This window comes from Macaca nemestrina, chromosome 19 (genome assembly GCF_043159975.1).
Source record: "Macaca nemestrina isolate mMacNem1 chromosome 19, mMacNem.hap1, whole genome shotgun sequence".
Taxonomy (NCBI): Eukaryota; Metazoa; Chordata; class Mammalia; order Primates; family Cercopithecidae; genus Macaca; species Macaca nemestrina.
The window spans coordinates 42,508,199-42,522,176 of NC_092143.1; the positions used below are offsets into that span (position 1 = coordinate 42,508,199).

Below are 13,978 nucleotides of genomic sequence, written 5' to 3' on the forward strand. Positions count from 1 at the left end.
TCGACTTTCTGGGCTCAGGTGATCCTCCTACCTCAGCCTCCTGAGTAGCTGGGACTGCAGGTGCATGCCACCATGCCCAGCAAATTTTTGTTTCTGTGGAGATGGGTTTCGCCATGTTGCCCAGGCTGATCTCTAACTCCTGGGCTCAAATGATTTGCCTATCTCAGCCTCCCAAAGTTTTGTGATTACAGGCGTGAGCCACCACACCAGACCTTCATTATACAGTATATTTTTAAATATTCGTATATGGTGAAGAAAAGAGATTTTGGAAAGATAAGATGTTAGAATCATTGTTTAGTTATTTTAAATCCATGTTGCAGCTGTAGAGAGAATCAGTGTATTTCTTAATGAGAAACATGAGAACATTATTAATTCCACACTTCTTTTCATCTCTTTCTTCCAATTTTTTGTTAGTTAATTATTTAATTTTGTAAAAAATTTTTTTGAGACAGTCTCACTCTATTGCCCAGGCCAGAGTGCAGTGGTGCAATTTTGGGTCACTGCAACCGCCGCTTCGCAGGTTTACGCAATTCTCGTGCCTCAGCCTCCCAAGTAGCTGGGATTACAGGCAAGTGCCACCACTCCTGGCTAATTATTTTTTTAGATTATTCAAAACTTACAACATTTCCATTCTGTTTTGTAACTCAAATTGCCAAAATTGCCTAATACTGACTTTATTGAATGTGTTGTCTACCATCAACCCTTTTACCATAGTTTAGTTTCTGTGTTCCTGAGTTCTTTGTTTTTATTCATCTTCTATATGTCTGGCTTTTGTTTGCAATTATTTTCTTCACAGAATATTTCTGTGGCATATTTTATTCACCTTCTCATGTTTGAAAATGTCTGAAGGTTTTCATTTTCTCTCCCACACGTCTTTCCACTATTTAGTTGGAAGAAGAAACAAATAAATAAACCTACCAAACTTGTTTCTCTCTCTAGATTTGGGGATTTTCATCAGAATTTTCAGGATTTTGTCAGTTTTTCCAAGGGACTGCTACAAGGTAAGGCAGGATTCAGTCAGGCATGTTCTTCTTGACCCTGCTCTAGGGTTTTCTCCCTTATCATCCGACATGGACTCCAGTACACCTAAGACTGTGTGCTTCGGCTCATAGAAGCATTGATTTTTTACCACATGTTAACATGGGACAGCCTGTAATTTACAGCATATATATTGTTTTTTTTCTTTTTATTTTGAGATTGAGTCTCGCTCTGTCACCCAGGTTGGAGTGCAGTGGCATGATCTGGGCTCACTGCAAGCTCCGCCTCCTGGATTCACGCCATTCTCCCACCTCAGCCTCCCAAGTAGCTGGGACTACAGGTGCCCGCCACCATGCCTGGCTAATTTTTTGTATTTTTTTAGTAGAGACGGGGTTTCACCATGTTAGCCAGGATGGTCTCGATCTCCTGACCTCGTGATCTGCCTGCCTCGGCCTCCCATAGTGCTGGGATTACAGGAGTGAGCCACCATGCCCGGCCTGCACATATATTGTTTGGTGAGATTGTTTAAGGACTATATATACTTTGTTCACTCCCACATAGGCCTAGGATTAGTATATTTGGTACTACTAATTCATTAAGCATTTAATGAGCATATACCGCCTCTCATACCTGTGGTAACGGTTAAATGAATTTTAACTGTCACTTTTTTAGTATAGCTCCTAGTTTTAACTTGCCAGATAAGTCATGTGCTTTTATTCTCTTCTCTAGATTATAGAGGTGTGGTAGACTTTGAGGATATTAAGTTTGGGCTCTAGTCTATTTGTTCAATGTACTGCTCTTCTAAGGCAAAACTTTAAAATTGTGATTTCACAATTTCTACCTATTTCCATGCCTAGAGATATGACACATTTATTCCTTTTGGTATTTTTTCTCTTTTCTAGCCCTCTTCTTGTCAAGCATGGACTTGCTTATACCTAACACAAAGTATTCGATAGAAAAATGGGCAAAATAATAGAAAAACAGAGTAGAGACCCTGAACAGTAATCATCGTTCAACCTGATGCTTCATCAGGATTGTGCCAATTAAAGCAACTGAAATATTCTGTGCCTGTCAGAGTAGCAAAAACGACAAAATCTGATATATCAAGAGTTGGTGATGTTTTTGTTACTATGGGGTTGATGAAAGAAAAAAGAATTGGTGAGGATATAGAGAAAAGGGACTCTCATATGCTGGTAGTGGTAGTACAAATTGGTAGAACCACTTTAGAGAGGAATTTGTCCTCTCAAATTCCTCAAATTATATACAGAAATAAATACTACACCTCTCAGAAATTCCATTTCAAGGTTATGTTTTAGGAAGAGCTTCATAGATCATGAGAACATATTTGAAAGAATTTTTCATTGTAGTATTGGGAGAGCAGATAATATAAATGAAATATTGTAAAGCAGCTAGAATGAATGCATAGAGCTACATGTATTGATAATAATAAAACTCAAAAAAAAAAAAAGCCCATCCAATTTTGGGATAGTGGCTGCCTCTAGGGAGGCAGGTTATCAGTGTAGAACAATGAGGAGGCTTCAGGTACTTTAGAAGCAAGAATACTAACATTTGATAAATCTAGGTGATGGATACAGTGGTGGTCTCTATAGCAGGCTAATCAATCAAGCTTTCTATCCTCATAGAAGTCTTCTATGACTGCACTGTGCAGTATGCTCACACTTGAAATGTAGCTAGTATGGCTGAGGAATCGATTTTACTTTTATTAAATTTTAATTTAAATATCCACTTGTGGCTAGTGCCACTATGTTGGACAGTGCTGCTCTGTGCTTTTTAGTGTGTTAACACAGTTAATGGTAACTATACTTTTTTTTTTTTTTTTTGTGATGGAGTCTAGCTCTGTTGCCCACACTAGAGTGCAGTGGCGCGATCTCGGCTCACTGCAACCTCTACCTCCCAGGTTCAAGCAGTTCTCTGCCTCAGCCTTCCAAGTAGCTGGGATTACAGGCACCTGCCACCAAGCCTGGCTAATTTTTTTATTTTCGGTAGAGACAGGATTTCACCATCTTGGCCAGGCTGGTCTTGAACTCCTGACCTCGTGATCCACCCACCTCAACCTCCCAAAGTGCTAGGATTACAGGTGTGAGCCACCACGCCCGGCCTATACATTTATTTTTAAAAGAAGATATTTAATGATTTGGCAATTCTGCTTCCTAGTAAATTCTCACAGATGTACTTATGAAGTCATGTGCAGGTATTTTTGCTTTCAAAATCTGTGTGATTCCTGAACTTAGGTAAAAGTCCGGATAGTAAGAATATGGAGAGTAAGTAATTCTTTCTTTTTTTCTGACTTTCATATAGTAAGATTTAGGATAGTGATCTGAATTGTAACATTGTTTTAAATAGGAAAACAACTGTAAATAACCTAAATTTCCATTAATAGAGGAATGGATTTTTTTTTAAAATGTGACTTTCTAGTATAGTACTCTAGAGTGGTTACAAGGAATGAAGTAGACTTAGATATAGAGGTGACATTCAAATGATTTAGCTAGTGTGGATGGCACCAACACCAGCCAGTAAGAATGGATGTGGACTATAGTCCTTTGTTCTCTGCTGTATATTACCTGGGGGAGTGGCTTGCAACAACAGCTATTTACTAACTAGTATTGAGTATTCCATTTTAAAAAAAGAACTAGTACTATCAGATAGGCATACCTGGTGAATATTCTTCTTATATGTGTCAATATAGGAGAGTTACAGAAACATACTGAGTGAAAAAAGTAAGATGCAAACAAACCAGATGTGTGTCAGTTTCTTAGAGCTACTGTAACTGACCACCACAGTTACTGAGTACTGCTGATATAAATGAAAGATACTTGGTATGTTCCAGAGTTGTCTGAGTACCACAGCTAGGTGACTCCTAACAACAGAAATGTATTGTCTTCTGTAGCCTGAAAGTCCAAAGTCAAGGTGTCAGTGGGGCCATGCTCTCTCTGAAGGCTCTAGGGGAAGACCCTTTCTGGTGTCATCCTAGCTTCTGGTGATCACAGGCAATACTTGGCTTGCCAGCTACATCACTCCTGTCTCTGCTGCTGTCATCACATCCATCTCTCAGGAGGTATCTGTCTCTGTGTCTGTCTTCCTCATCTTAAAATCACCAGCAGTCCTACTGCCCTAGAGTCCACATTAATCTAATGCAGTCTCATCTTGATTATATTTTCAAAGACTCTCTGTCCATATAAGGTCACATTCACAGGTTTTGAATGACATAGATTTGGGGAAACACCATTCATTCTAATACATTATGTATGATACTATTTATGTGTACTAGAAAACACACAAAGGAATGCTGGTTTTGATTTTTTACATATATATGTATACACATATATGTATATATGCAGATAAAGTAATTGAAATGGTCTAGAGGATACATACTAAACTCAAGATAGTGTTTGTTCCTTCATAGGGGAATAAAATGAGATTTATATATTAAAAAATATTAACAGTTGCTTTGGGAGGCTGAGGTGGGTGGATCACGAGGTCAAGAGATTGAGACCATCCTGGCTAACACAGTGAAACCCTGTCTCTACTAAAAATACAAAAATTAGCCGGGCGTGGTGGCGGGCACCTGTAGTCCCAGCTACTCAGGAGGCTGAGGCAGGAGAATGGCGTGAACCCAGGAGGCAGAGCTTGCAGTGAGCCAAGATTGCACCACTGCACTCCAGTCTGGGCAACAGAGCAAGACTCCATCTCAAAAAAAAAAAAAAAAAAAAATTAACAGTTGGTAATGTGAAATGTGGGCGTATAGATGTCAATTTTTTTTGTACTTTCCTATACATATTTAATTTTTTAAAACAGTTGATATTATGTGATGTTATTGTGTAATACTCTATCATATATAACTTATGGAATTTATTTTTGAGAAAGAGTCTTGCTCTGTCGTCCAGGCTGGAGTGCAGTCACTGCAACCTCTGCCTCCCTAGTTCAAGCGACTCTCCTGCCTCAGCCTACCAAGCAGCTGGGATTACAGGCGCACACCACCTCGCCTGGCTAATTTTTAGTAGAGACAGGGTTTCACCATGTTGGTCAGGCTGGTCTCAAATTACTGACCTCAGGTGATCCATCCACCTTGGCCTTCCAAAGTGCTGGAATTACAGGTGTGAGCCACCGTGCCCAGCCAAACTTTTATATTTTTTACTTTTCAATTCTGAATAATATTTAACCACCATGTAGTGAGTATTTGTTATGTGCCAGCCTCTGAGTGGAGAATGCAGTCAGGGTGGGCTTGTTTGTAATGGGGGATGCTGGGTGATGTGGGGCCAGAGAGTTGAATGAGTGAAAATATGTGTGGGGAATGCACCTGTATATAGTTGTACTTTCAAACATATTGACATGAAATTGAGTGTGGTATTCCTTTGTGTTTTTATTCTTTTTATCTGTTTCTGTTCTCCCTATACTTGCTAGAGAATGATCTATTTTAATCCCCTTTTAGAAAAACTAAGGTACAACCATATTATTTAGACTTAATTCTGTTTTCCTGATGTCATGGATGACTGTTGTGTTTGTTCTTGTTTGTGTTCCATATTCTCCTTCTCTTGAATTCTCCTGGATTTGTCCTGCTGTTACTATGGTGAGAAGGGGCAGCTAAATACTTACATGTGTTGTGGTGGTTTTTTTTTTTTCTTCCCGATATGGTACATGGGTGGTTCATGCTGAGTTTATTTTGCAACAGACTTACGTGGTAGTTTCTCAAGATGTAGAATTCTAGAATCATAATGTCTTCCCTCAAAAATCTTGAGACATTGTTCTGGTGTCCTTCAGATGTGTAGTGTTCAAAATGGGAACTCTAACGTTAGTCTCCTTCTCTTTCCATTGGTGATAACATGTTTCTTCTGTCTGGAAGCCAGTGGAACTTTCTCATATACTGCGAATTCATTAATCTTGCAAGAATGTTTTGATTGTTTTTCATGATTTTTTCTTGGAATGTTGGATGTTTTTCTTTTCCTCTCAAAGAAATTTTCTCATATTACTGATTGTTCTGTTTTTCTTCTAGTTTGTTTCTTCTGGAATTTTTAAGTGCCTATGACATCTGCACTTTTCTCTTATAGTATCTGTGGAGAACTTCTCAGTTTGGTCCTTCACATCACAAATTTAATTCTCTGTAGTGCTCACTCTGCTGCGCCCAGGCTGGAGTGCGGTGGTGACATCTTGGTTCACTGCAACCTCCACATCGCAGGTTCAGGCGATTCTTGTTCCTCCACCTCCAGAGTAGCTGGGACTGTAGGCATGCACTACCACACCCGGCTAATTTTTTGTATTCTCAGAGAGTCATCATTGAGCCAGGCTGGTCTCAAACTCCTGACCTTGGCCTCCCAAAGTGCTGGAATTACAGGCGTCAGACACTGCCCAGCTGCCATTTTAATCTTAAGCAACTTTTCTTTGTTCTGTGATTTTCTCTTTTCATAGCAGTCTCTTCTTATTTTATGGATGCAATATTTTGTCAAATCTCACTAAATATACTAAATAGAATTTTTTAAAAAAATTCCAGCTTCCTAAATCCTCTCTGTTTAATTAGAGGTCTCTTCTCTCTGCCTGTTCAGTTTCACAGTTTATTATTTATTTATTTACTTGATAAACTTTTTATTATGAACTCTATGAAACTTAAACATAATTGGAGAAAATAGTAGCATGGATCTTCATGTAGTCATTATTAACACTCATGTTCTTATTTCATCTACCCACTTTACCCTCACCACCTTTTACATTTTGATTTCTATTTTTAAAAACAAATCTTCCATATAATTTCATGTGTAAATATTTTAGTATGTTTTTTCAATAAGTATGGACTTTAAAAAATGTATCATACCGGCCAGGTGAGGTGGCGCATGCCGGTAATCCCAGCACTTTGGGAGGCCGAGGCAGGCAGATCACGAGGTCAGGAGATCGAGACCATCCTGGCTAACACGGTGAAACCTCGTCTCTACTAAAAAAATACAAAAAATTAGCCAGGCGTGGTGGCGAGCACCTGTAGTCCCAGCTACTTGGGGAGGCTGAGGCGAGAGAATGGCGTGAACCCAGGAGGCAGAGCTTGCAGTGAGCCGAGATCGCGCCACTGCACTTCAGCCTGGGTGACAGAGTGAGACTCCATCTCAAAAAATAAATAAATAAATAAATAAAAATAAATAAATAAAAATGTACATTCAACAAAATCAACAATAATGTTTAAATTCTTCCTAACAATTTATTATCTCTAATTATCTTTAAAATGTCTTCTAGAGTTGATTTGTTTGAATCAGATTCCAACGTCTACTGCATTTAGTTATTAAGACTCACAAATCTATAGCACTCTCTCCCTATCCCAGCTTATTTTACCCCTTATTTGTTGAAGAAACTGGGTTATTTGTTTAGTAGGATTTCCTGCATTTGTCTTTAGCTGATTATGTATCATCATGGTATTTAATGTGTTCTGTCCTTTGTATTTTATGTGCACTGGTTAATTAGAAGAGTCTTGAGTAGGTTCAGCATATCACTCTCTTAGGTCGAATGTCTTCACTTAGTGGTTTGGTTGTTCATCTGTACTTATAAACACAAGTCTAGACTAACTTGTTTTGCAAGGTTGTGGGATCCCCCCTCTGCATTTGTGAGTGGTGGGGAGTCTGCTGTACTCTGTGGATGTGTGCCTCTTCTTAAGGGAGAGGGCAAGAATCAGCCCAGCAGTCTCTTCCTTTTTCTTGCATAGGTAAAGAATAATATGGCACAGTGACTTTCCTTGAGTCACGGAGAAAGGATGCAGGAGTAACCTTAATGGAAGAGAACATTAGGGAGTTCGAGTGCTCGGCTGAGCCCATTGGGGTTTTTTTATTGTCGTTTTTTCCCCCATTTACCTCTTTCTTTGGGGCAGCCCAGATTTGGCTGCTGTACTGCCCAGTGTTTGTACCTGTCTGTCTGCCTGCCTGCCTGCCTCTCTCTCTCTCTCTCTCTCTCTCTCTCTCTCATCTCCAGCTTACAAATCTGCAATGGAAATGTCTTAACTTAGAAAACAGTTCTTGCTTACTTCGGCCCGGAGGTGTGCACCAGAACTGCCTACTCTCCATAGCCATGGCAGAGCACTGGAGCATCTCTCCTTGAAGATCTGGAATCATTTGCATTCGTGGCCTCTCTCTGCTGCTTAACTCACCTTCAGAGCAAAGTCATGGTTTATCAAAAATTGTGGACATGGAGTAATCCTTTTGTCTGTAAAGCAATCATTTTTTACTTAAACTTTTCTTCCCCATTACAGATACTAAAAAATATTACTTGGTATTCAGAACGAGTTTTAACTGAAATCTCCTTGGGGAGTCTCCTGATCCTGGTCGTAATAAGAACCATTCAATACAACATGACTAGGACAAGAGTAAGTATTCTAGCTGCTGTTCTATCTTTTTTGCATACAGTACAATTAAGACGATAGTTTAAAGCAATCCCAATTTTTAGGGTGCTAAAATTCTCATGACATATGGTAGAAAATACAGGTCACTGTATAGTCACTGTATTACATGATCCTAATGTAACATAAGGTCTTAATATTTAATGGATTGTATGATTGGAGATATTTTACATGAAATAGAAAACAAGCAATGCAAAACATTTAGATAAAAGCTATTGTATGTCTTTATTTGGCCAGTAACACTGATTTGCCTTTTTTAATATCAGCAAATAACAAAGTACAAGAGGACAAGAAAATGAGCACAAGAAATGAGCACAAGAAAGTATGAATTAAATGAGAAAGAGAAATAGAAGAGAGAGAGTATTGCCGGGCGCGGTGGCTCACGCCTGTAATCCCAGCACTTTGGGAGGCCGAGACGGGCGGATCACGAGGTCAGGAGATCGAGACCATCCTGGCTAACACGGTGAAACCCCGTCTCTACTAAAAAATACAAAAAAAAAAAAAAAAAAACAAAAAAACTAGCCGGGCGAGGCGGCGGGCGCCTGTAGTCCCAGCTACTCGGGAGGCTGAGGCAGGAGAATGGCGTGAACCCGGGAGGCGGAGCTTGCAGTGAGTCGAGATCCGGCCACTGCACCCCAGCCTGGGTGACAGAGCGAGACTCCGTCTCAAAAAAAAAAAAAAAAAAGAAGAGAGAGAGTATTTTAAAGAGTAAAAGAAAAAGAGAAAAGAGAATATTTTAAAGAGTAAAAGAAAACTTTCTGCTGGATTCTATTCACAGTACCTGGGAGCAAATTACAGTTCTGGTTAATAGAAATATATTGTTAAAGAGAAGCAGTGTACAGAATTCATAGCTAAGAGAAATGGTATTTTATTTATTTATTTTTGAGCTGTGATTGTGCCACTGCACTTCAGCCTAGGCTGCACTGGAGTGCAGTGGCACAATCATAACTCATTGTAACCTCCAACCCCTGGGCTTAAGTGATCCTCCTGCCTCAGCCTCCTGAAGAGCTAGGACCACAGGCATATGCCACCACACCTGGCTAATTTTTTTTTTTTAATAGCCAAAGTCTCGCTATGTTGCCCAGACTGGTCTTGAATTGGTTTTGAACTCCTGTCCTGAGGTGATCCTCCTACTGTGGCCTCCCAAAGTGTTGGGATTATAGGCGTGAGCCCCTGCTCCCAGCCCATTTTCAGTTATTTTCCCCTGTGGGGCTGTTGCAGATACACATTCGTGTTTTTATCTGAAACCCTAGGAGCCAGCTATGTTTTAGAAAGCAGAAGTTTTTGGATTTTAGAAAGATAATTATAGTTTATATACTCTACTGTATGTAACCATTAGGGCCGTAAGTAGCATGCTGTACTTAGACATTATATTTCTGTAGCAAAATATTTCAATATTCACCATGGAGGGAATAATGAAGACCATCAGAAACATCGTCATTTTTTGTGTTGTGAAAAAAACTTTGAATTTTCCGTGCTTTATGGATTTAGGAATTAGAAAAAAGAGATTGTGGATCTGAACTTTCTAAAATCAGTGACAACTGAGTTTACATTTGCTTCTATTAATAGTTAACCTTGGTTAAAATATGGAGAAGACTTGATTGTATGTTTTATACTTGCTGTTTCCTCACAGGACAAGTACCTTCACACGAACTGTTTGGCAGCTTTAGCAAATATGTCGGCACAGTTTCGTTCTCTCCATCAGTATGCTGCCCAGAGGATCATCAGGTAAATATGAACTTTAAAAGAAATACTGATTTGCTTCCAGTTGAGCTATTAAGATGGATACTATGGTGGTTCCATTTTAAATGTTACCTGTGAGGACTATCACATTTTTCTACTTAATTTTTATCACCTTCTTGTTTTGTTAAAAATACCTTGTTCTGTTTTGTTTTCTAACCTAACTTTTTGATCAAAGTTAATTTTATTTACGTTCAATCTTTTTAAAATGTAATTTTAAGTGTAATGTTAGTTTTTTAGAGGAGCAGGTATATTTCTTAGTAATGTAAATTAAATATGAATGTATTTGATGAGCATTTTATAGAGCATCATAATATACTTTTAAGGATTTATCTGTGTGCATTTTAGAGAATTTTTATAGCAGTTCACCCGTGTATTAGTTTCCTATTGTTGCCATAACAAATTACCAAAAATTAGTGGCTGAAAGCACAAATTGGTCATTTTTAAATTCTCTAGTTTAGAACTCCACCGTGGGTCTCACTAGGCTAAAACTGAAACAGAGCTGCATTTCTGTCTGTAGGCTGTAAAGGAGAATCTGTTTCCATGCCTCTTCTAGTGGTTGGAGGCTGCCTGCATTCCTTGGCTCATGGCCCCTTCCTCTGTTATCAAAGCCAGCAACAGTAGATTGTTGAGTCCTTCTCATACCTCATCACTCTGACCTCTTCTTGTGGTTCCCTCTTCCACGCTGAGGACTCTCGTGATTTCCTGGACCCTTCCTGATCCAGGATTATCTTCCCATCTCAAAGCCAGAATCATAATCATAAGGTCCCTTTTGCCACGTAAGGTAACATTCATAAGTCCAGGGGATTAGGATGTGAATATTTTTGAGGGAGCCATTATTCTGTCAGCCAGAAACCCTTGTCTCTTCCCCACCCATTGCCAAAGACATGACTTTTTTTTTTCTTTTTTCTTTTTTTTTTGATGGAGTCTCGCTCTGTCTTTTAGGCTGGAGTGCAGTGGTGCGATCTCAGCTCACTGCAAGTTCCATCTCCTGGGTTCACATCATTCTCCTGCCTCAGCCTCCCGAGTAGCTGGGACTACAGGTGCCCGCCACCACACCTGGCTAATTTTTTTTTTTTTTGTATTTTTAGTAGAGACGGGGTTTCACCATGTAAAGACATGACTTTTAAGGGTAGGAAAGCTAACTAACCAGTCATGAGTGAATATCATTGCAGGACTTTTTAATATATGGGGGTACTTTTTTGACTTCTTGTAGGATGTTCGATATTGTCCAAGTAGCTCTCAAATGGAAGCTCAGTGAAGTCATATTGTTTCCTTTAATTTTTACTTTTGGGGCAATGCAGGGTTTTTCTTCTTCTTCTTCTTCTTCTTCTTCTTCTTCTTTTTTTTTTTTTTTTTTTCAGACAGGGTCTCACTCTATCACCCAGGCTGGAGTGCAGTGACGTGATCTCGGCTCGCTGCGACCTCCGCCTCCCAGGTTCAAGTGATTCTCCTGCCTCAGCCTCCTGAGTAGCTGGGATTACAGGCACACGACACCACGCCTGGCTAATTTTTGTATTTTTAGTAGAGACAGGGTTTCACCATGTTGGTCAGGCTGGTCTCAAACTGCTAACCTCGTGATCCGCCCACCTCAGACTCCCAAAGTGCTGGGATTACAGGCATGAGCCACTGTGCCTGGCCTTTTCTTGTTTTTTTAAGAGACAGGGTTTCACTCTTTCAAGCAGGCTGGAGTGCAATGGAGCAACCACAGCTCACGGAAAGCTCAAACTCCTGGGTTCAAGGGATCCTCCTGCCTCAGCCTGGTCATGTGGTTTTGACCATTCAGTTTTGTTTAGCAGTCATTGGTGGTGATCCCAACAGCGTATCACTTTTAAGCGCTGATCTCACATTCTGTTCATTGTTTAGGCATTGATTGACCTGGGCTCATTTTTAAGTTACTGAAAATTAAGTTGTCTGTTTATCTTCAGAATTTAGTAGAGGATATTTTGCATTGACTCACTATTTAATTTATGTCTAGTCTTAATACATTCCATTAGATTGTTTTTTGGGTTTGTACTTTAGAGATCATCTAGTTGGCTGACATTGGACTAATGTGAACTTCACTATTTAAAGTAAACATAGCAGTCTCCTCCTACCTTGGAGTTTTTCAGGTATTCTGAAGAGCCTTTAGTTTCCAGGAGTTAACCTTTGTCACCATGCTTTATTTCACCATAACAGAGTTAATGATTTCTGTGCTGCTTTGTAGGCTGTTTTTCTGTTTATGTGCAGTTTTATAACGGTTTCATGAAGATTTCATTACACAATTAACTTTTCTCAAATGACAAATGAACATTTAGCTTGTTTGATATGAAAATGCCAAATTGGCCAGGCGCGGTGGCTCACGCCTGTAATCCCAGCACTTTGGGAGGCCGAGGCAGGTGGATCACAAGGTCAGGAGATCGAGACCATCCTGGCTAACACGGTGAAACCCCGTCTCTACTAAAAATACAAAAAAGTAGCCAGGTGTGGTGGTGGGCGCCTGTAGTCCCAGCTACTCAGGAGGCTGAGGCAGGAGAATGGCGTGAACCCGGCAGGCAGAGCTTGCAGTGAGCCAAGATCACGCCACTGCACTCTAGCCTGGGCAACAGAGCTAAATTCTGTCTCAAAAAAAAAGCCAAATTAGCTGGTTGAGAATTTAAGTTCTGATAAAATACATTAAGTACGATTAAATATTTTTGAGATGCAAAAAAATTTCTAGTTGGGAAAAATGTATATTAAAACACTGTGCTCAAGTTTTAATCTGTGATGACAAAAGTAGAAAATAAACCAATCATATTTGAAGAAATAAGAAACATAGTTTAGATTTGTGATCTGAGAATATTTAGATTGTGATCATCAATAATGAGCAGTGCTTTACTTCATTTTAATAGATTTTTAGTTAGCATAATATGAGTAAGGAACTATGTTAAGCAATGCAAGAAGTATCAAAATAAATAATAAAGATTCCTGCCCTCAAGAAGCTTGCAATTCAGTAGAAGGAGTAAGACCAGGACCAATCTTTGTATATATATGATACAAGGATCCTTTATATAGCAGAATGTTATATGAAACATATATTATTATACCTTAATATTATAATGAAATAAAAATCGCTATGGAGGGGGTGAATGGCTGGTTCCAAGAATGGTGAGAACGCTTCTCGTTGAAAGATTAGGCAGGGTGGCTAGAGAAAGATGACGTGATAGATAAGAGAGACTGGCCTGATACAGCAATCATCAGCTACAACAAACTGAAGCAAAAGAAGAGGGGGTATGGTGAGACAGCATGATTTTTATATAGAAAATAACCAATTTCATGGAACTGGCATGCTGTGGACCTGTATTGGGATTACAGGTGAGAAGCCTGAAAGGAACAGCTGGGGCCATTACTGTGGAGGGTCTTAAGGGTGGGACTCACAGTTTAGAATAATCGAAAGGAATGGAGAGAAAAGAAGGTCTTTTCTTAATAACAACAAAAAATAAATAAAGTATGATTAAATGAGTTTATAAGTGGATTTTGAAGAAAAGAATTTAAGGTAAACTTTTTGAGTCACCTCTTTGAGCAGATGATAGTATCGTGGTCTGTTTGTCACACTGAGGGAAGTGTAGTTCTACCCAGCTCCCACATGCTGCCAACACTTTTCTTGTTCAAGGACCACATTTGAGTAGCTGGCATGGACCAGAGTGTCGTGTCACGCAGGAGGGAGCTTGTTGGAAATATAGAGTGTAGGTGTGGCTTTTGACCTACTGGATCAGTCTTCTTTTTAACAAGATCCCCGGATGATTTGTATCTACATTAAAGTTTAGAAAACACTTTGAGTTTTGGCCTGGAAATCATTATGTATTTCCTGAGAAAACATTTGTCTTGAGCTGGAAATGGGGGCCAGCTTTTTTGTAC

At 39.5% G+C, this 13,978-nt stretch overlaps 1 protein-coding gene across 16 annotated transcripts in view; it reads left to right on the plus strand.

Annotated features, from left to right (window-relative positions):
• LOC105489384 (dymeclin) overlaps positions 1–13,978 on the plus strand; it is a 406,658-nt gene that overhangs the window by 187,008 nt on the left and 205,672 nt on the right. For all 16 annotated transcript variants that reach the window (XM_071085384.1, XM_071085386.1, XM_071085387.1 and 13 more), the window contains 2 exons: positions 8,216–8,329; positions 9,996–10,090. In XM_071085384.1, coding sequence (XP_070941485.1) covers positions 8,216–8,329; positions 9,996–10,090 — 209 coding nt within the window. The remainder of the gene's footprint in view (positions 1–8,215; positions 8,330–9,995; positions 10,091–13,978) is intronic.